At 48.3% G+C, this 20,344-nt stretch overlaps 1 protein-coding gene across 2 annotated transcripts in view; it reads right to left on the bottom strand.

Moving 5' to 3' along the window:
* Positions 1–12,658: 12,658 nt before the first annotated feature.
* FOXK2 (forkhead box K2) overlaps positions 12,659–20,344 on the bottom strand; it is a 137,721-nt gene continuing 130,035 nt past the window's right edge. For both annotated transcript variants that reach the window (XM_082271467.1, XM_082271468.1), the window contains one exon: positions 12,659–12,891. In XM_082271467.1, coding sequence (XP_082127593.1) covers positions 12,683–12,891 — 209 coding nt within the window. In that variant the 3' untranslated portion in view covers positions 12,659–12,682. The remainder of the gene's footprint in view (positions 12,892–20,344) is intronic.

Here is a 20,344-nt window from a genome sequence, read left to right as displayed (position 1 = left end):
GTGTTGCTCAGCTATTTGCAGGAAACTTTTTGTATTTTTTTTTATCAAGGAATACAAGGCTTACTCTGAATGGCTGACATGGAGAGGCAGGTGTGTGATGACGCAATCTCCACCTCAGCCAATCAGAAGCATAGTCATTCATAAAAATACAAAGCTTCCTGTGAATGGCTGAGCAGCACTTGGCCCAGCTGGATTTAGTTCCAGGAATGGGACAGGAAGTCCCTGTACTGTTGATACTATATACAACGCTGTATACGGGATGCTGTATACTGGATGTAGAAAATGCTGTATACGGGATGTAGATGATGCTTTATACAGCGCCGTATACGGGATGTAGAGGATGCTGTGTACAGCGCCGTATACGGGATGGTAGCGGGGTGCCGTATACGGGATGGTAGCGGGGTGCCGTATACGGGATGGTAGCGGGGTGCTGTATTAGTAAAGGTAACGGTTTGCACAGAGTAGCTTGGCCTAAACTAATGTGATAGCAAAGCTGAGCCCTGGGCTATAAATCACTGAATGTGCCCCTCCCCCTTTCCTGTCGTTCTTCAGCCTCTTCCCTGCGTAGTTGGCGCTCTGCTACGTACGAGGAGGGGGATGGGGGGTGCAGAGATTTTAAAGGCTCCTGATGTTGGAGAACTTGAACTTTTTAGGTAGTGTTTGGAGTGGAAGTTTCTGCATGTGGCTTTAGTGCAATTAATCATAAATTCAGTTTTTGTTTTGCACACTTTGTAAGAAATGTTTAATGCTTTTTAATAAAATATGACAACCTCAGCGCTTTCTATTTCTCTGCAATGTACGAGTGAATGTCAGAGCTCTCCCAACCAACTCATTCTACACCTCTATGTAGAGTGTAACAGGGTGCATATGACCACACCCCACCCATAAACCACTCCCCTCTCTGTGACAGCATGCGGGGGATTCCTCTCCCCTGCAGCCACTGTCATTTTATAAATCTAAATCGGGGCTCCGCCCACACAGCCGCAATCCCATCTGCCTCTGTGGCAGACTTGTAGTGCTCAGTAGGAGAGTACGGTGTGCTAATCGCTGCCCTTGTAGTCCTTTGACCCTTCCTCCAGTTCTGCAACTAAAATCCCTTTCCTCTGTCCAAGCAGAAAGCTGGAGGAAGAGTCTGCAGGAGCCTGCGCTCCCATCCACCAATCGCAGTGCAGGCTCCAGTGGCAAGAAATAATACATGCATACTTTATTTTCCTGCAAAAATTATATATATATATATATATATATACAGTGGGTACGGAAAGTATTCAGACCCCCTTAAATTTTTCACTCTTTGTTATATTGCAGCCATTTGCTAAAATCATTTAGGTTCATTCTTCTTCCTCATGAATGTACACATAGCACCCCATACTGACAGAAAAACACAGAATTGTTGACATTGTTGCAGATTTATTAAAAAAGAAAAGCTGAAATATCACATGGTCCTAAGTATTCAGACCCTTTGCTGTGACACTCATATATTTAACTCAGGTGCTTTCCATTTCTTCTGATCATCCTTGAGATGGTTCTACGCCTTCATTTGAGTCCAGCTGTGTTTGATTATACTGATTGGACTTGATTAGGAAAGCCACACACCTGTCTATATAAGACCTTCCAGATCACAATGCATGTCAGAGCAAATGAGAATCATGAGGTCAAAGGAACTGCCTGAAGAGCTCAGAGACAGAATTGTGGCAAGGCACAGATCTGGCCGAGGTTACAAAAAGATTTCTGCTGCACTTAAGGTTCCTAAGAACACAGTGGCCTCCATAATCCTCAAATGGAAGACGTTTGGGACGACCAGAACCCTTCCTAGAGCTGGCCGTCCGGCCAAACTGAGCTATCAGGGGAGAAGAGCCTTGGTGAGAGAGGTAAAGAAGAACCCAAAGATCACTGTGGCTGAGCTCCAGAGATGCAGTCAGGAGATGGGAGAAAGTTGTAGAAAGTCAACCATCACTGCAGCCCTCCACCAGTCGGGGCTCTATGGCAGAGTGACCCGACGGAAGCCTCTCCTCAGTGTAAGACACATGAAAGCCCGCATGGAGTTTGCTAAAAAACACCTGAAGGACTCCAAGATGGTGAGAAATAAGATTCTCTGGTCTGATGAGACCAAAATAGAACTTTTTGGCCTTAATTCTAAGCGGTATGTGTGGAGAAAACCAGGCACTGCTCATCACCTGTCCAATACAGTCCCAACAGTGAAGCATGGTGGTGGCAGCATCATGCTGTGGGGGTGTTTTTCAGCTGCAGGGACAGGACGACTGGTTGCAATCGAGGGAAAGATGAATGTGGCCAAGTACAGGGATATCCTGGACAAAAACCTTCTCCAGAGTGCTCTGGACCTCAGACTGGGCCGAAGGTTTACCTTCCAACAAGACAATGACCCTAAGCACACAGCTAAAATAACGAAGGAGTGGCTTCACAACAACTCCGTGACTGTTCTTGAATGGCCCAGCCAGAGCCCTGACTTAAACCCAATTGAGCATCTCTGGAGAGACCTAAAAATGGCTGTCCACCAACGTTTACCATCCAACCTGACAGAACTGGAGAGGATCTGCAAGGAGGAATGGCAGAGGATCCCCAAATCCAGGTGTGAAAGACTTGTTGCATCTTTCCCAAAAAGACTCCTGGCTGTATTAGATCAAAAGGGGGCTTCTACTAAATACTGAGCAAAGGGTCTGAATACTTAGGACCATGTGATATTTCAGTTTTTCTTTTTTAATAAATCTGCAACAATGTCAACAATTCTGTGTTTTTCTGTCAGTATGGGGTGCTATGTGTACATTCATGAGGAAGAAGAATGAACGCAAATGGCTGCAATATAACAAAGAGTGAAAAATTTAAGGGGGTCTGAATACTTTTCGTACCCACTGTATGTATATAATCTTTTTTTTTTTTTTAAGAGAGAAGTAAAGGATTAAAAAAAAAAATAGCACTGGAGGAGGTGTGAACCCCCTCCAACATTAAAGTCCATAATAGCGCATGGCTTTCATAGCAGAAAGTGTAAGCAACACCATAGTAAAACAAACTGCCAATCTGGAAAAGGAACACAAGGGGGCGCCAATGAAGTGCAGTAGTAAATGATAAATCAGATATGCTCATCGGATTTTTACATGTGAGAAATAACAAAACATTTATACTCACATAGACGCTAGATCTGTCCCCCCCCACTAATCTTTGGCCATACTTCTTTAAAAGGTGACCCTAGGCGGGGGGGGGGGGCAGCAGCGCCCACCATGCCATTGCAAGGGGGGGAGGGGAGAGGGGGTCTTCACAATGGCATCAGGCGTGTCCTGCAGACAGTTTTAACACATCCCCCGCACACCAAGCCAACATCTGGATGTTCAATTGTGATCACATCACAGCGGTTTGATTTTTGGGGCCCTTTGCCAGTCATGTGTTGCTGTAGTGATTTGATCACATTAACCACTACGGCCCCCCCCCATGACCAGGACATTTTTTTGCTATTCAGCACCATGTACATTAACTGGTAATTGTGCGGTCATACAACACTGCCCACAAATTATATTTATATCATTTGTTTCTTTTTTTTACACAAATTGGACTTTCTTTTGGTGGTAATTAATCACCATAGAGTTAATTTTTTTTTTTACTTTTTGGCTATATGAAAAAAGAGAATTTTAGGAAAATCATTTTCATTTCTTTTAAAAAAAAATTCACTAAATTATCAAATTCCTTTATAAATTTAGGCCAAAATGTATTCTGCTATGAATCTTTGGGATTTGCCACCGGAAATCTGGTGCTGTGAAGGAGGCCTAAAAGTTTCAGAATTTGAAGGTCGCATCAGAAAAGAGGACAACGTGCATGTGTCACCCTCCCCCGTTTTTATAGATGCTGAGCTAACACTGGGCACAGTTGGCAGCCCCCTGGCACCGCTGTTAAGTCTTCTATGGAGCATTGTGTTCAAACAGTGTCTCTCGCCAAGACTGCCTGTAACATGAATGAACAATACTGAGCTCCGGTGTGCTAAGAGCAGATGGAGGCAGCAACTGAGCTCAGTACTAGGAATGTGCATTCCATGCGATGTCCTGTTGACGGTGGAACTCAAACAGAAAGGCTTTTACAGGCACCCTCACAGAACAGAGCAGTATCAACTGCGCTCCACAAACAGGAATGCCCACAAATTGGGCTTTTGGCAGGGGAAGGAACTGACAGAGAAAGTAATTTACTGCACAATCACTCAGTCCCTTTTTTTTTTTTCTCTCTCTTTTAGACAAGCGGAGATAAATACTTCAACCTGACACATTAGAGCAGCAGTTATTGGCTCAGGAGATTTCTTCATTTATAATTAAATAGGATATTTGAGGGAGACGTATTTAAATACACAACCAACATCCTGTTCAGCATTTCCCATGGTGTGAAGGGTAGCAAAGCGGAGGTTAGGTAAGGCCGGGCCAGAGCTGCACTTATCAGAGGAAATCTCTCCCCCCCATGTTTGAATTTAGTGTACAGCTGAGGAGGACCAGAGAACAGACGGGGGTAATTATGGTATAAATTACTCTACAGCCCCCCTCCCAAAAACATTGGAAAGCAGGGAGCACATGCACACATTTTAAGACCTGTAAAAAGGTAACCCTCAGTTTTTGTTTTTAAGTTATGTTAACCGATTGGTGCCAAGTGCATGAAATTATGCGGCCGCTCGTTGGCCAGGGGCTGAATATTTGCGTACAATAGCACCAATAGAGCTGTGCCGAGAGCGCACACCCTGCATGCTTCCAACACAGTTACTGGCGGCTAACGGAAACCTCCTGATCTCTTCTTGTGAGCGAGAGTTTTCCAATTATCGAACCACCCTGACAGCCAATGGTCACATGGCCAAAAGCACCGCCTTGCCTCCTGGTGTTCTGCTGAAAACTCAGTCTTGCCGTAATCTCCACCCACGTCACTTTCGATGATGGTACAGCAGCAATAATTGCAGATTTGGAATGAGTTGGAGTTTTCGGCAGAACACCCGCCAGGAAATGATCGCTGCACAAACACACCCACTTCACCCTGTCATGTGACTTGTACAGCACAGAGCATCACATGACCGGTGTTCTGTTTAAAAAAAAAAAAAAAAAACAAGATTTTTGTAAGATCTGTTTCTCTGAAGTTCATTGACAGACACAGCCTCCATCTTCATTAGCTGAATAGGTTATGCTCGTCCCTGCAGGAGTAGTCTAGGCAAGAAAAATTGAAATGTACACCCCCACAGGGCCATCCCCACAGGCATAACCCACACACCCTCTGCTCAGCAAACCAGTTTAGTTGTACAAGGTGAAGAAAAAACCATCTCCATATCAGAGCAGCGGGGCTGCATCTGTCAATGGACTTCAGAGAAAAAGATTTCACGGTAAGATCTTACAAAAATCTTGCTTTCTCTATCATCCATTGACAGACGCAGCCTCCATCTTCATTAGCTGAATGGGATGTCCCAAAGCAGTGTAGGCATGAGGGGTGGAAAGAACGCAACCCGAAAGTAACAAACTCCAAAGGCTAAACCTTGCCCACTGGGTAACATGACACTCAATCCAACAGGAGCACATTCAGGTAGAAATACCCCTAAGAGAAACAAAAACATTCTCTTACAAAACAGCAGCCTGCAAAACCTTGCAGCCAAAAAGAGGCATCCAAAGATGCCAACAAATCCACCTTGTAAAGGTGTGCACAGACTACCAAGTTGCCGCCTTACAAACTTTGTACAACCGAAGCCTGATGGCAAAATGCCCAAGAGGCGCTCTAGTAGAATGCACCTTCACAGGGAAAGGAGGAACCTGACCCTTGAGTGAATAAGCCTGAACAACCGTCTGCCTAAACCATCTCAAAATGGTTGCAGCAGACGCGCCAAACCTTAGAAAATCAGACTCTCTTTGTCCTTACAAAGGACTCAATAACCGTCAGACAAACTCATCCCCGAACCACATCCAAAGAGTGCAAGGCAAAATTCTTTGGGATGCACAATGTCTTCATTAAGAGATGAAAATACGACACCACCTTAGGGAGAAAAGACGGATTCGGTCGTAGAACCACTTTATCCCTGTGGACCACCAATAAGGTGAACGACAGGACAGCGCCACTAACTCAGATACTCTGCAAGCAGACGTGATAGCCACTAGGAAAGCAACCTTCTGCGACATCAAAAGCAGAGAAATCTCCCTAATATTCTCAAAAGGAGGCTTTTGAAGAACAGACAAAACTAGATTGAGATCTCACGGAGATCTCCTCGAAGGCACCAGATGACACACCCTCTGAATAAAAGTGCGAATCAAGCTATTAGTAGCCAGCGGACGTTGGAAGTAAATAGCCAGGGGCTGACACCTGACCCTTGATAGTGCACAATGCCAGGTGCTGCTCAACCCCTCTTTGCAAAAAGGCCAAAACCCTAGCTATAAAGAAGCAAGGGTGCAGCTGCTGCGATTCACACCATGAAATGTACGATTTCCACGTACGATGATAGATCTTCCTAGTTGTCGACTTCCTGGCCTTCAAAAGTGTAGGAATCACCAAGTCAGAAAGACCTCTATCCCGCAACACCTCGCTTTCATCAGCCATGCCGTTAAAGCCAGCGACCGTAAAGCAGGATGGAAGATTGGTCCCTGGGACAGCAGATCCTCCCGCAGAGGAAGTCTCCACGGAGGATCGACAACCATTTTTTACAAGGTCTGCATGCCAAGACCGACAAGGCCAGTCTGGTGCCACCAAAACGACCAGAGTGCCTTCCACCGCCACCCTGGGAAGAAACCTTGGCAGGAGTTTGAGCGGAGGGAAGGCATAAATCAGCCGATACTGGCGCCAAGGAGCCACAAAAGCATCTGGCGTCGGCCAGAAGATCCCGAGACCTGGCCACAAACCTCTGGAGGTAGACCTGTTTGTGTCTTGCCTCAACAGAAAAATCCAGAGTCCCCAACCGGATGCACAGGAGATGAAACACCTCTGGATGAAGGGACCATTCCTATTGATCCAGCACCTGACGACTCAGGTAATCCACTTGCCAATCCTCCACACCCGGAATGTGGACTACAGAAAGAGCCGGAACATTGTCTTCCGCTCATACCAGGATCTCGGCCAACTCCTTAGCTGCCAGGACACTCTTGGTGCCCCCTTGATGATTGATGTAAGCCACAGCTGTGGCATTGTCCGATTTGAATTCGGACCAGAGAACCGCGTAGCCGACTCGTCTAGTGGAACAGGGAAAGCTTGATCGCTCTGAGCTCCAGAATATTGATCGGCAAGGAAGACTCCTCTGTCGACCAAGTCCCCTGGGCACATGGCTTCCCCAGCACTCCACCCCAGCCTGACATCCATGGTGACCACCGGCCAGAACAGCAGCAGGAAGGACTTGCCCTGACACAAAGCTGGCGACTGGATCCACCAGGATTGAGTCGACCTTGTGAGATGGCTCAAACGTATCTTCTGGTCCAACGACCATGGATCCCTGTTCCATTTTGCAAGAAATGTTTGCAGAGGCCTCGCGTGAGACTGAGAAAATGGGACCGCCTCAAAAGGTTGATACCATCTGACCCAGGGCTCTCATGCAAGGCCGCAGGGAAGACCGATCAGTTTCCAACAGCAACCTGATCGCCCCTTGCAACTTCTGAAGTTTTTTTCAATGGAAGAAAGACTTTTGCCAAGGCAGAGTCTAGAGTCAGCCCCAGATAAGCCACCTGCACGGAGGGCATCAGAGCAGATTTTTTTTAATTGATCGTCCACCCAGATTTCTGTAGGGTCTGCACTGTAATAGATCTGTTGGACGACATCTCAGAGTGTGAGTCTGCTCATAACAGGAGATCGTCCAGATATCCCAAGATCACAATCCCTCTGACATAAGGCCAATACCGGGGCCAGGAACCTTGGTAAAAACTCTGGGAGCGGAGGCGAGACCAAAGGGTAACGCCACAAATTGAAAATGCTCCTCTGCCATCGCAAAGTGAAGGAATTGCTGGTGTCCCTCGAAGATGGGGACATTCAAATACACATCTGATATCGATGGAGGCCAGAAAATCCCCCTGATTCAAAGATGTCACCACCAACCGAATGGACTCCATTAGAAACTTCTGTACGCACACAAAGCTGTTCAGAGCCTTGAGATCCAGGATTGGACGCACTTTGCCCTCCTTTCTGGGCACCGTGAACAGGTTTGAATAGAAACCTTGAAAGCGTTCCTGTGAAGGAATCGGCGTAATCACTCCTTGAGCCAGGAGATCCTGCACAACCTCCCGGAGATCCTTCAAACGATCCGGAGACAGGCGAAGATTTGACAAAAAAAAAAACACGTTTTCTTGCGCCCCAGAGGCACAACAAAAAAAAACGGTGAAAGAAGGCCCCTGCTTATTACGGGGTGCTTTACCTCTGGAGAATTGAGGAAGAAGAGTACTCTTCCCACCACTCAGACCCTTGATTAACTCATCCAGCAAGTCACCAAATAATCGCTCTCCCAGAAGAGGAAGATCTGTCAAGTCCTTCTTAGAAGCTTGATCAGCCGACCAGCTCTTTAGCCAAACCATGCGTCTTAAGGCAATCCCCCACAGCCGACGCTCTGGCCACCAGGGGAGCCGCTTAAAAGAACATATCACACAGAAACATCAGGGCCTAGGCCATCTGGTCCATAAGTTCCATCAGCTCCAGGTGAACTGTGTCAGGATCCAAGTTCCACTTCAGAACCTTCACCCATTCCGTAACCGTCTGCGACACCAAAACAGACACGAAAACTGGTTTCAGGATAGAACCTGCCAACACATGAAGATGGCAGGAAAGGGATTCCATCCGCCTATCCACCGGATCTGTAAAAACCAATGAATCTTCCACAGGCACTATAGTAGATTTATTCCACCTTGAAACAGGATGATCCACCTCATCTGCCATTTTTAAAGTTTCCCTTACTGAAATAATCAGAGCTTCCACCAAGGCGCGTTCCTGCACTGCAGCTGAGGAGGACAGGTCCTCTTCACCATCCAATTGCGAGGACAGCGACCCCTCAGGTGGGGGGGGGGGGGTGTCCATGGCGACCATATCAGTCTAGGACCCCACCAATGATGGTGAAGGCAGCGGTCGTTTGCGGCTAGTAACCTTTTTCATTACAAAATCGACCTTGGTCGCCAGGCTTTCAGTGCTGCTGAAATCGTGGCCATGTCCAGGTCCGGTAGTCGCACTAAGGGGTTCTGAGGTGTGAAATCACCACCTGGGACTCCATAGTTATGCACAGAAGAAAAAGGAGTACCGTCACTTTAAAAGCGCTGATCACGGTCCCGATCACCGCAGCCTGTGGAGTCCCCCTTAAATATATGCAGAGGGCGCAGGGATATGCCCACAAAGACCCCAATACTTTGATTCAGGAGGTTTTCTCTGAAGGTGGTAATCTGCAGCAGGAAGTGAGAGACAGGAAATGACATCAGCCTTGTATGTGAAAGGTCACCCTGCCCGTTTAGCTTCATAGGGCTACACAAAAATGGCTGCCGATGCAAGTCTATAGGAAACACAGGGAAAATGGCTGCCCCATACAAGTCAATGGGAAAAACATTTCTATTGCCCACACTAAAGATGGACGGCGCTCACGGCGTGCCATGCGGTCAGAGATCCCCAATATGAAGGCCAGATGGGATCTACAACCAGACCCAACAGGAAAAAGTACCATTTACACCCCCCCCCCCCCCCCAGGCAACGCAACAATAGTGCCCTACAGGGGGCAGGACACAGGGCTGGGTAGCCTGACAGGCCAGGGAGATCTTTTTAGGAAGTCTAGGTCCCATTATCCCCAGGAGCGGGCCCACTCTCCCCCCCCCCCCCAAGACCACCAAGGGACAAGGGGGGGCTGCATTTGCCCAACATACCATGGACCGGGTGGGCTCTACTCCGGACAGACCACCTCCCAACCGGAATGGGGTACTGCCAGCCGAGGGGTACGCTGTGACTCAGGGCGTTCCAGGTTCTCGCGTCCCAGCGGGGCATCAGCTCTCAGGCTCGTCCCCATCCAAAAAGGGTCTCTGTTGTGGCGAGGCCTACTGCAGGACTATAACCTGCTCACGCTTGTAGGCCAGGCTGGAAGACCTTAAGGTTCTGGATTATCCAGTGCGAAACCTCAGCCGGCATTGCTTGTAGATCACCAGGAGGATCCCCCTGAATACTAGTAAAGAGAAATAAAACCAAATATTCTGAAAAGAATAAAAAAAAAGTGAGACAGAAGTCCCAGCCGGAAACCTAGATCCTACTCCTTCACTAGGCAGAAACAAACTGGTTTGCTGGAGCAGGGGGGTGGGGTTATGCCTATAGGGACAGCCCCGTGGGCGTGGTGAATTGCTTTTTTCCTGCCTAGTACTACTCCTGCAGGGGGCAGCATAACCCAATGGATAAGAAGTATGAGAGCTGCGTCTGTCAATGGACGATAGAGAAATTGGTAACCCCCCCTGCAGGGGGCGTGTTTATCCGCAAGGGAGTTCCATGAATCTCTGTGCAGGAAGTCAACTTAATTTTAACTGGACACACGCCAGTCCCAATCCCACATCCATGTGTGTGCACAGCCCCAAACGCACACGGTCTGCCTTCAGGATTTTGTGCTAATCGAGAGTAGCGGCTGTGTCTGTGCCCCAACTAACTGGGACTGCCTGCATGGGGGATGCAGGGAACACCTGTGCAGGTACACGCCCCTCACACGGGTGTATTCGGTCATACACACACACGTGAGCGAGGCTTTACCCCCGGTTCACACCAGTGCCATGTGTCATGCAACTGACAGTTCAAAATCGCATGACAAGTCACACCCTATTGCCGGCAATGGAACCGCTACTTTTTGCGATTTTATTGCGACTTGTGTTGACTTTTTAAATTACGTTACAAACTGAAGTGAAATCGGAGGTCCAAATCGCAGTGATCTGCAGCAAAGCCGCACTGATGTGAACCGGGGCTTAGCTATACGAAGAGACACAGACTTGGTATTCCGGTTCTCTCATTGGCCGGCTCTAAATTCTATAATCCATCTACACAACAGAACAAATATATACACAAGAAAGGAGTTAAAAAAGTTTTTTCTTTTTTTTTTTTGTTTTATGTAAAATGTCATACTCCTAGGTTTATTAAATGTCAAGATTATAAATATTTTAATGAAGTCATTAAACAAAAAAATATATATAAATAAATGCCACCTTGCATCATCCAAACGCCATTTTCAGAGAAGGTCAGACATTTTGAATAATGAAACGGAACCAGGATTTAAAAAAAAAAAAAAAAAAAAAGAATTGTGAAACAAATATAAAACTATGCCAGGTGTAAGGAAATTTCCTGCGTAAAAAAAAAAAAAGGAAAATTAAAAAATGTTACATTAAAAGTGGAACCAGTGACTTCTAATTTATGGGACCGCCAAAAAAAAATAAAAACATAACGGAAACCAAAGAGGACAAAGTGATCTGCCGCTAACATTTGGATTCGGCGGTTGGATGAAAAGTTACCCTTGACACATTTTTCTTTTACTATTTTTTTGTTTATTTTGTTTTTATCATTTCCTTCTTGCCGTTTGGATTTTTTCTCCTAAGTGGGACTTTCACAGCAGCCTTTGCCATAACATACACAATATTAAGCAAGATAATTTTTATGTTTTTTTTTTCTTTTTTTATAACCTAGGAAGTAAGGGGCGGGACAGGGGTGGGGGCAGTGGGGGGGGGGGGCTAGGTGAGAGATGGGAAAATTAGGCCGGGACACAGAACAGAAGGGGACAAAGGGTTAAGTGCAGCTCTGATCAAAATCAATAGCAGTTTCTTTACAATTTGTTAAAATGTCTTTTTAGGTATCGGATGGTTTTTTATTTTTCTTCTTTTTCTTTTCTTCCTCCCGTTCACATGCATGCTCCAAAAAAAAAATCACACGAGGGGGGAAAAAAAAAAACCAACAAAATCTGCAAATTTCAGACTAAAATATAAGGGCGAAATATTGAAGAATTTATGTGTATTTTTTCCAGATAAAACATCCAATGTGTGAAGGAGAAAATATAAACAAACAAAAAAAAAAAATCTACATTCGTTTTGCAAAATAAAAAAAAAAATAAAAAAAATTATATATACTAAAAAGCAACAGAAAATCCCATTGGAGTGGCTGGAATAAATGAAATGTATGACCCATTATTATTCTGATCTGCTGGGAAAAATGAAAAAACAGCAAAAAGAAAACTGCAAGAGAAATTCATTGATTGGCTGGACCCTTCCAGGCGGTTCTGCAGAGGGCGGGGGATGGAGGACTTAGCTGCCGGTAGGTACACGGTACACACTCCTTGGAAGAGGAATATACAATCTTCAGACCACGTCAAGCGATTACCATGCTGGCCACAATAATCTGCTCAGTACAGGAATTCAGAAAAATAAAAAAAGGTAATAATAATTTAAAACGTGTCAGCTTTTGCGCGTCCATACATCCTGTGTGTACTGCGGGCAGGGGAGGGGGGGAGGGATTTCAGAAATACTTTTCTATATTTCTCAGGTGTTTGAGGTTTTCTATGGCTGACCACGTGGATTCAGTGCTGATTTGGAACATCATTTTTACCACGAGGCTCCTCCCCCCCCCGGTGCGTACGATGAGAGAGCGTTCATTTTTGGCACCTCTGATGCTGTAATTGGTAAAGGGGGAGGGGGGGGGATGTCATCTTTCCGGAACAAGGAGGGGGGGAAAAAAAAAAGGAAGAAAAGAAAAAGAATGTGCGTGGTTCCTATTTTTGGTTGTCTTGTTCGTTGGGCGCGGCCGCGGTTCCTTCCGTCTGGGCGTTCTCGGCCACGCCTATGACTAAACCTTCCGTTTCCTCTGATTTGAGCTTCTTGATGTCCAGCTGGTCGTTCTGCTCGCCGATCTGCCTCTTGGTCGGGAGTGAGGCTGATGCTGAGGCGTGGGTGGCCAACATGTGGAGGGGGCTGGCTGCGGCTGCAAGGTAGGAGGAGGAGACTCAGTGTGCAGAATGTGCGCTCATTTATACACAATATATCTATCATACAACCAAAGAGACCCATCCAAGGGGTGGAGAACGAGTTCGGTAACTAACCCGCCACTAACCTGACCACACAGATCAGAGCATCAGTCACCCTATTCCGTGTAAAGGTCTCCCTAATGTGCAGCGAAGTGAAGGTCTCCCTAAGGAGGAGGAAGGACAAGGAGAGGGGAGGGAGGACGAGGAGAGGAGAGGGGAGGGAAGACGAGGAGAGGAGAGGGGAGGGAGGACGAGGAGAGGAGAGGGGAGGGAGGACGAGGAGAGGAGAGGGGAGGGAGGACGAGGAGAGGAGAGGGGAGGGAGGACGAGGAGAGGAAAGGGGAGGGGGGAGAGGAGAGGGGAGGGGAGGGAGGACGAGGAGAGGAGAGGGGAGGGGAGGGAGGACGAGGAGAGGGGAGGGAGGACGAGGAGAGGGGAGGGAGTACGAGGAGAGGAGAGGGGAGGGAGGACGAGGAGAGGAGAGGGGAGGGAGGACGAGGAGAGGGAGGACGAGGAGAGGAGAGGGGAGGGAGGACGAGGAGAGGAGAGGGGAGGGAGGACGAGGAGAGGAGAGGGGAGGGAGGACGAGGAGAGGAGAGGGGAGGGAGGACAAGGAGAGGGGAGGGAGGACGAGGAGAGGAGAGGGAGGACGAGGAGAGGGGAGGGGAGGAAGGACGAGGAGAGGGGAGGGGAGGAAGGACGAGGAGAGGGGAGGGGAGGAAGGACGAGGAGAGGGGAGGGGAGGAAGGACGAGGAGAGGGGAGGAAGGACGAGGAGAGGGGAGGAAGGACGAGGCCCAATGGTGGGGTCTGCACAGCACTATGCAGTTTCCTTGCGGCTGCGATTTTGGAAAAATTACATTCTCTGTAGGTACAGCGGGCTATTTCACAGGAATGAGCGGCTGTGCCTGCGGAAACGTGAACCACGCCTTACAGGCAGCAGTATGTAAATGTTGGGATGTGAATGTTCAGATTTGTAATAAAGATGTATCTGGAACAAAGCGGATATTCTCCACGGGACGACAGATCTGCTCCTCCTGTATAACCGCTTGCTAGGCGCAAACTGGTTTCAAACCGGATGTGAATGGATACAAATCTAAACATTTCTTCATTCGTATTGCAACATGAAAGATTTTGTGAGTTTGAGATGAATTGAGATCTTTACACATCGCTGCCTGGAATAGTCTGGGGGATCTGAAGTCGTCGTCCCATCAGAAAGATCTCTAGTTCCTCCTGTCCACCAGGGGGCACAAAATGCATGGGGCACTTTATCCCAACCTGATCAGTGCTGTGGATCCTGAGCTAGTGTGGGCTACAGAGTAACCCTCTCCTCCTCCAGAGGGAGGGCAGAGGGAGAGGGAGGGCAAAGGGGGAAGGCAGAGGGAGGGAGGGGAGGGCAGAGGGAGGGAGGGGAGGGCAGGTCAGAGGGAGGGGAGGGCAGGGCAGGTCAGAAGGAGAGGGAGGGCAGAGCAGGTCAGAGGGAGAGGGAGGGCAGAGCAGGTCAGAGGGAGAGGGAGGGCAGAGCAGGTCAGAGGGAGAGGGAGGGCAGAGCAGGTCAGAGGGAGAGGGAGGGCAGGTCAGAAGGAGAGGGAGGGCAGAGCAGGTCAGAGGGAGAGGGAGGGCAGAGCAGGTCAGAGGGAGAGGGAGGGCAGAGCAGGTCAGAGGGAGAGGGAGGGCAAAGCAGGTCAGAGGGAGAGGGAGGGCAGAGCAGGTCAGAGGGAGAGGGAGGGCAGGTCAGAAGGAGAGGGAGGGCAGGGCAGGTCAGAAGGAGAGGGAGGGCAGGGCAGGTCAGAAGGAGAGGGAGGGCAGAGCAGGTCAGAGGGAGGGGAGGGCAGGTCAGAAGGAGAGGGAGGGCAGGGCAGGTCAGAAGGAGAGGGAGGGCAGGGCAGGTCAGAAGGAGAGGGAGGGCAGGGCAGGTCAGAAGGAGAGGGAGGGCAGGGCAGGTCAGAAGGAGAGGGAGGGCAGGGCAGGTCAGAAGGAGAGGGAGGGCAGAGCAGGTCAGAGGGAGGGGAGGGCAGGTCAGAGGGAGGGCAGGGCAGGTCAGAAGGAGAGGGAGGGCAGAGCAGGTCAGAAGGAGAGGGAGGGCAGAGCAGGTCAGAAGGAGAGGGAGGGCAGAGCAGGTCAGAAGGAGAGGGAGGGCAGAGCAGGTCAGAAGGAGAGGGAGGGCAGAGCAGGTCACAGGGAGAGGGAGGGCAGAGCAGAGGGCAGGAAAGAGCAGGGCAGAGGGCAGGAAAGAGCAGGGCAGAGAGAGGACAGAGGGAGCCCACACAGTGCTGTGCTGTAATTTCCCCACTGGATTGCCCATAAATTGGGCTTCAGCCTGGGGAGGAGCTACAGAACAAAAAAGAACCAAGTGCTAAATGTAATTCTGATGATCACAGTACGCTCATATAAAGGACTGATCATAACAGTACCGGCTTTTTACAGTCCCTTTTTTCTAGAAGGTGTGTTATGTAAACTGTGCTGAACCCATTCAGTTATTAGTGCTGGAAATAGAGTGACTGATTCCCTTAGTAGTTACATGTATGATGCATCAGCACAGTAATGGGCTCAGCGCCCGGTTATCACATAAACAAGCATTACATTTCAGGTTTACAGAGCCTTATCCTGGCAAAAAGAAAAAAAACACATTTACAATGCTTTTAACCTTTTTCGTTTTTTTCTGTATGAGCCAGAATTTAAAAATACAAAACCAAACCCTCTGTGGGATTTTAAAGGGCAAATAAGATACACTTATATAAAATCAATATCTATTTTATTTGTACATTTTTAAAAAAGTACAAAAAGTTAAAACAAGAAAGCCATGATCTGCTGGAGACTGACCACAGATATACATACCTGCCACTCCTACCCTAGCCAGATCAGTCCCATACTTCACTGTGGGGGTGCTCTGGATAACTTCTACCACTAAATACCATCCGTAATCTGCTTTAGACAGTAACCCCCCCCCCCCCCTTCCAGCTGCTTTCTGTGACTTTGCAACTATATTTCTATCCCATGACTTATTGGAGAGTCACACCATCTACAGACTCATCATGTAAATATCATAGGAACATCAAAAAATGGATTTTTGTAAAATCTTACCGTAAAATCCTTTTCTCTTAGCTCATTGACAGACGTAGTCCTCGGTGATACACCACCTTCGGGTTATGTTGTCTCCACAGGAGCAGGACTAGACAGGAAATTAAAAAGCTCTGGCCACACCCTAGGGGCAGTCCCAGAGGGTATATCCTCTCTCTCTCTGCCTCAGCAAATCAGTTATGTGAAAAAGCAGTCTTTAGAGATTTTAACCCAACCCAACTCAAAAACAGAGGGGCGGGGACTACGTCTGTCAATGAGCTAAGAGAAAAGGATTTTACGGTAAGATTTTACAAAAATCCATTTTTCTCTAGCGCTCATTGACAGACGTAGTCCTCGGTGATACACCACCTTCGGGACGTCCCAGAGCAGTATCACAAATGAGGGGTGGGAAAATGGAAATCAAATCCCAATCTAGAAGGCCCAACCGGTGCCAACTAGAAGTTTACAATGCCCATCCTAAATGATGAGACTCAACAAAAAAGAGAAAATTTTTTTTTTTTTTTTTTTCAAAACAGAAAAAAACCCTCGAGGTAGACCACCGGTCTCCTCAAATTGCGGCCTGCAAAACCTTGCGGCCAAATGAGTCATCCGCCGATGCCGTCACATCAATTTTATAGAATTTTGTAAAGGTATGTACCGACGACCAGGTGGCCGCCTTACATACCTGGACCACTGACGCCTGATGGCGAAAGGCCCAGGAAGTACTGAGCGCTCGAGTGGAGTGCGCCCTAACAGGGAACGGAGGACTCTGACCCTTAATAGAATAAGCCTGTACCACCGTTTGTCTAATCCATTTGGCAATGGTCGCGGCAGATGCAGGCAAACCCTTTCTGGGGCCATCCGTGATCACAAAAAGTGAATCCGTCTTACGGAATGATTCCGTAGCTTTCAGGTATACCCTGATTGCCCGAACCACATCTAAGGAATGCAACGCATGTTCCCGATGATGCTTGGGCTGAGGACACAAGGAAGGTAGTACAATATCTTCATTCAGATGAAAATCTGAAACCACCTTAGGAAGAAAAGATGGCTTAGGATGAAGTACTACCTTATCCCTATGAATCACTAGGTATGGGGACTGGCATGATAATGCAGCCAGTTCTGACACCCTGCGAGCAGAAGTAATAGCCACCAAGAAGGCCACCTTCTGGGATAAAGTAAGCAAGGGAATCTCCCTGATGTTTTCAAAGGGAGGTTTCTGTAGAACCGACAAAACCAAATTAAGATCCCAGGGCGGTAAGGGCGCGCGGACTGGAGGAGCCAGGTGCCGCACCCCCTGGATGAAATTCCGCACCAAGGACTTGGTAGCTAAAGGTTTCTGAAAGAAGATTGCTAATGCTGAAACTTGACCCTTGATGGTGCTCAAGGCTAGCTTCTGCTCAACCCCTTGTTGCAAAAAGGCCAATATTCGAGTCACCGAATAGGTACGTGGAGGAAATCCTAAAGATTCGCACCACGCAATATAAGTCTTCCATGTGTGATAATAGACCTTGCTGGAAGTCGCTTTCCTTGCTTTAATAAGGGTAGGAATGACTGAAGTAGACAAACCTCTGTCCTTCAGTACTTGGGTCTCAATGACCAGGCCATTAAACCCAGCGACTGTAAAGCATGATGGTAAATTGGTCCTTGAGACCACAGACACTCCCTGAGACGAAGTTCCCACGGAACGTCTGCGACTAGCATGTCCAAGTCGGCCAGGCCGGCTTGAGGAGGCCAGCCTAGAATTTCTAGGACCACTGGCACTGATAGAATCTGAACCAGGCGTCCCTAGAGGTATCTGGCCCCGACCATCCGAGAAAGTCTGGTCGTTTTCTGTTCCCACACATTTATCAGATACCTGATAGTTATCAGGAAAGGTGATCTTTTCTGGTTGAACCTCAGGGACCGAAGTCACCCGACTAGAGGCTACTTGGCCTATCTGGTCAACCAGATCCGATTCCTGTGAGGTATAGGGACTAATCTTAGGAAAAGGTAAAGGAAAAGATCTATTCAGGGAACGGTAACTACCGCTTCCTGTAGTACTTAAATGTTGGAAGGGAAGAATCGCACCGGTAGTAGTGGTTGAAGCTCGATCTAATGTCCTGAATACCGGTGAAAACGTCCCCCCACCCTGAAACCGGGTGGGGGCGCACCTTCAGGCTGTGTACTCCTTTGCTTCGGGTTTGGCTGGGTTGGTCCTCTGTTTGTCCGACCAGCCCTTCTTGAACCCTCCTGGAGGAGTCTTGCCTTTCCCGCTAGTACCAGCCGGGCGCCCTTTATGGGCGGTAAAGAAAGCTCCTCGCTTGTTGCGAGGTCCCTTAGCTTTAGCAGCCTGTGGCAAAAAAGTGCTCATGCCCCCAGTGGCATTCTTGATGATTTCATCTAGGTTGGCCCCAAATAGACGATTCCCCTGAAAAGGGAGATTTGTCAAGGTCTTTTTGGAACCTAGGTCAGCTGACCAGCATTTTAACCACAGCACACGTCTGAGGATCACCGCTGACATAGATGCATGCCCTAACAAGGGAGTAGTGTCCAAGGCTGCGTCACAGATAAACTGTAGCCCTTGTATAATCTGTTCCATCAAATCAGATGTCTCCTGGGGAATATCTTTTCCCCTAAGGTCTTGGCGTACCATTTTCGCCCATTCCGTAAGTGTCTGGGAAACTAGACCAATAACAATTACTGGTCTAAATGCTGACCCTATCAGAGAGAAGATGGTGCGGGACTCTGCTTCCATCTTTCGATCCACCGGATCCTTAAAGGACGAAGTGTCCTCCACTGGGATAACCGTGGCTTTATTCAGCCTGGAAATAGGTGGATCCACCACTGGTGGTACCGTCCATTTCTTAATGATGGATTCCTCAAACGGATAGCGTCTAGCAATACGCTTGGAAATAGTAAAGGTACGTTTAGAATGCTCCCATTCTCCTTTAATCTGATTACCGAAACATTTGGGTACAGGAAAAACCTTCACCGTTTTGATGGGCTTATTAGTACCAAAAGGAATCTCTGTTTCAGTTGCCTCTGCCGGTAAAGCCTCAAGTTTTAAGGTTTCCTGCACTGCCACAACTAGTGCGTCCACCAATGCTTCTTCCTGAATTATAGCAGGAGAAGAAGCGTCCTCCTCACTGTCTGAGGGGGCTTTACCTGGGATAACAGCCTTTGCAGAGGAACCTGCAACTGCAGTGACCATCTCTGAATCAGAGTCAGAGGTGTCAGATAGTATAGGGGTAGGCGGGGGTCGCTTCCTTGACCCCCGTCTCTGACAGGCCGCCTCCACCCGAGCCACCATAGACTCCAAAATTGCTGTAAATGACTCTACACTCTGTGCACCGGCGGGTCCCGTGGCCCCCTCGAGGGAAACAGGTGGGGGAATATGTGTGGCAGGGTCCATGATAATTCCAGTCACTTCCTGGATAATATAATTCAAAAATAAAAAACTTTTTTTTTTTTTCCAGACCCCCAGCGCCACAAAAAGCCCCTTAGTGTTACCTGCTAGGGATCCCTATCGATCGAGAGAGAGAGAGAGATAGACCCCCAGGCTCACCACTTGATGCTCAGAGTTTAACTGCAACAGGTTACAGCGCTGTCTTGACAAACAGGAAGTCTTTTGGCTGGCTGCCCAGGAAGAAAGGAGGCGGCTCCGCCCCTCTGCACGCCTTCCGGCGCCTCCCCTAGCTCCACGAGGTGTTTGGATCACCTCAAACATGGCCGCCCCCATGCTGGAGACACGAGGCTACGCCAAAATGGCGGCTCGTGCGATCCAGCAAAAAAAATGGCGGCGGCCTGTACTGAATAGCGGTGTGCTGCAGGGCACACAACACTCTCTCTGCATGGGGATTTGGCGTGGTTGGCGGTACCGGCCCTGGCGGACCGCATGGCCATTCGGGAGGCCTGCTAATAGCTGGAGATCTGATTAGGAAGGCAGTCTACATGTCCGTGGCTTCTGACTGGTAGGTAGCTTATTCTTATCACCGTAAGATTCCCAGAATGCCACAGATTATAATCTTATTTAACATGTATACAATTAGATTGTTAGCTCCCAAACCAAGCCTCCTGGCTTTTTGCACATAAAATCACACTCAAAGTAGGAGGATCTGTGTCATTTATAGGATAGAGAGGGACTCTATCTTACCATACAGAGAGGGGCCCGCGTTCACCACAAGACCCGTCAGGGGAAAAGGGGGAACATACTACTCACCATACCGGAACCAGGCGGGCACCAACTCCTGACAGTACCCCTCTCCACCGGGGCGGGAGGGCTGTCGACCGATATGGACGCCGTGACTCATGGTCTTTGGCGTTTCAGCGAGACGTTTAACTCGCGGGGTCAGTCCTTTAATGGGACTTT

The sequence above is a fragment of the Pelophylax lessonae genome (genome assembly GCF_965119305.1).
Source record: "Pelophylax lessonae genome assembly, chromosome: 11".
Lineage (NCBI taxonomy): Eukaryota > Metazoa > Chordata > Amphibia > Anura > Ranidae > Pelophylax > Pelophylax lessonae.
This window is presented reverse-complemented; position numbering and strand designations above follow the sequence as displayed.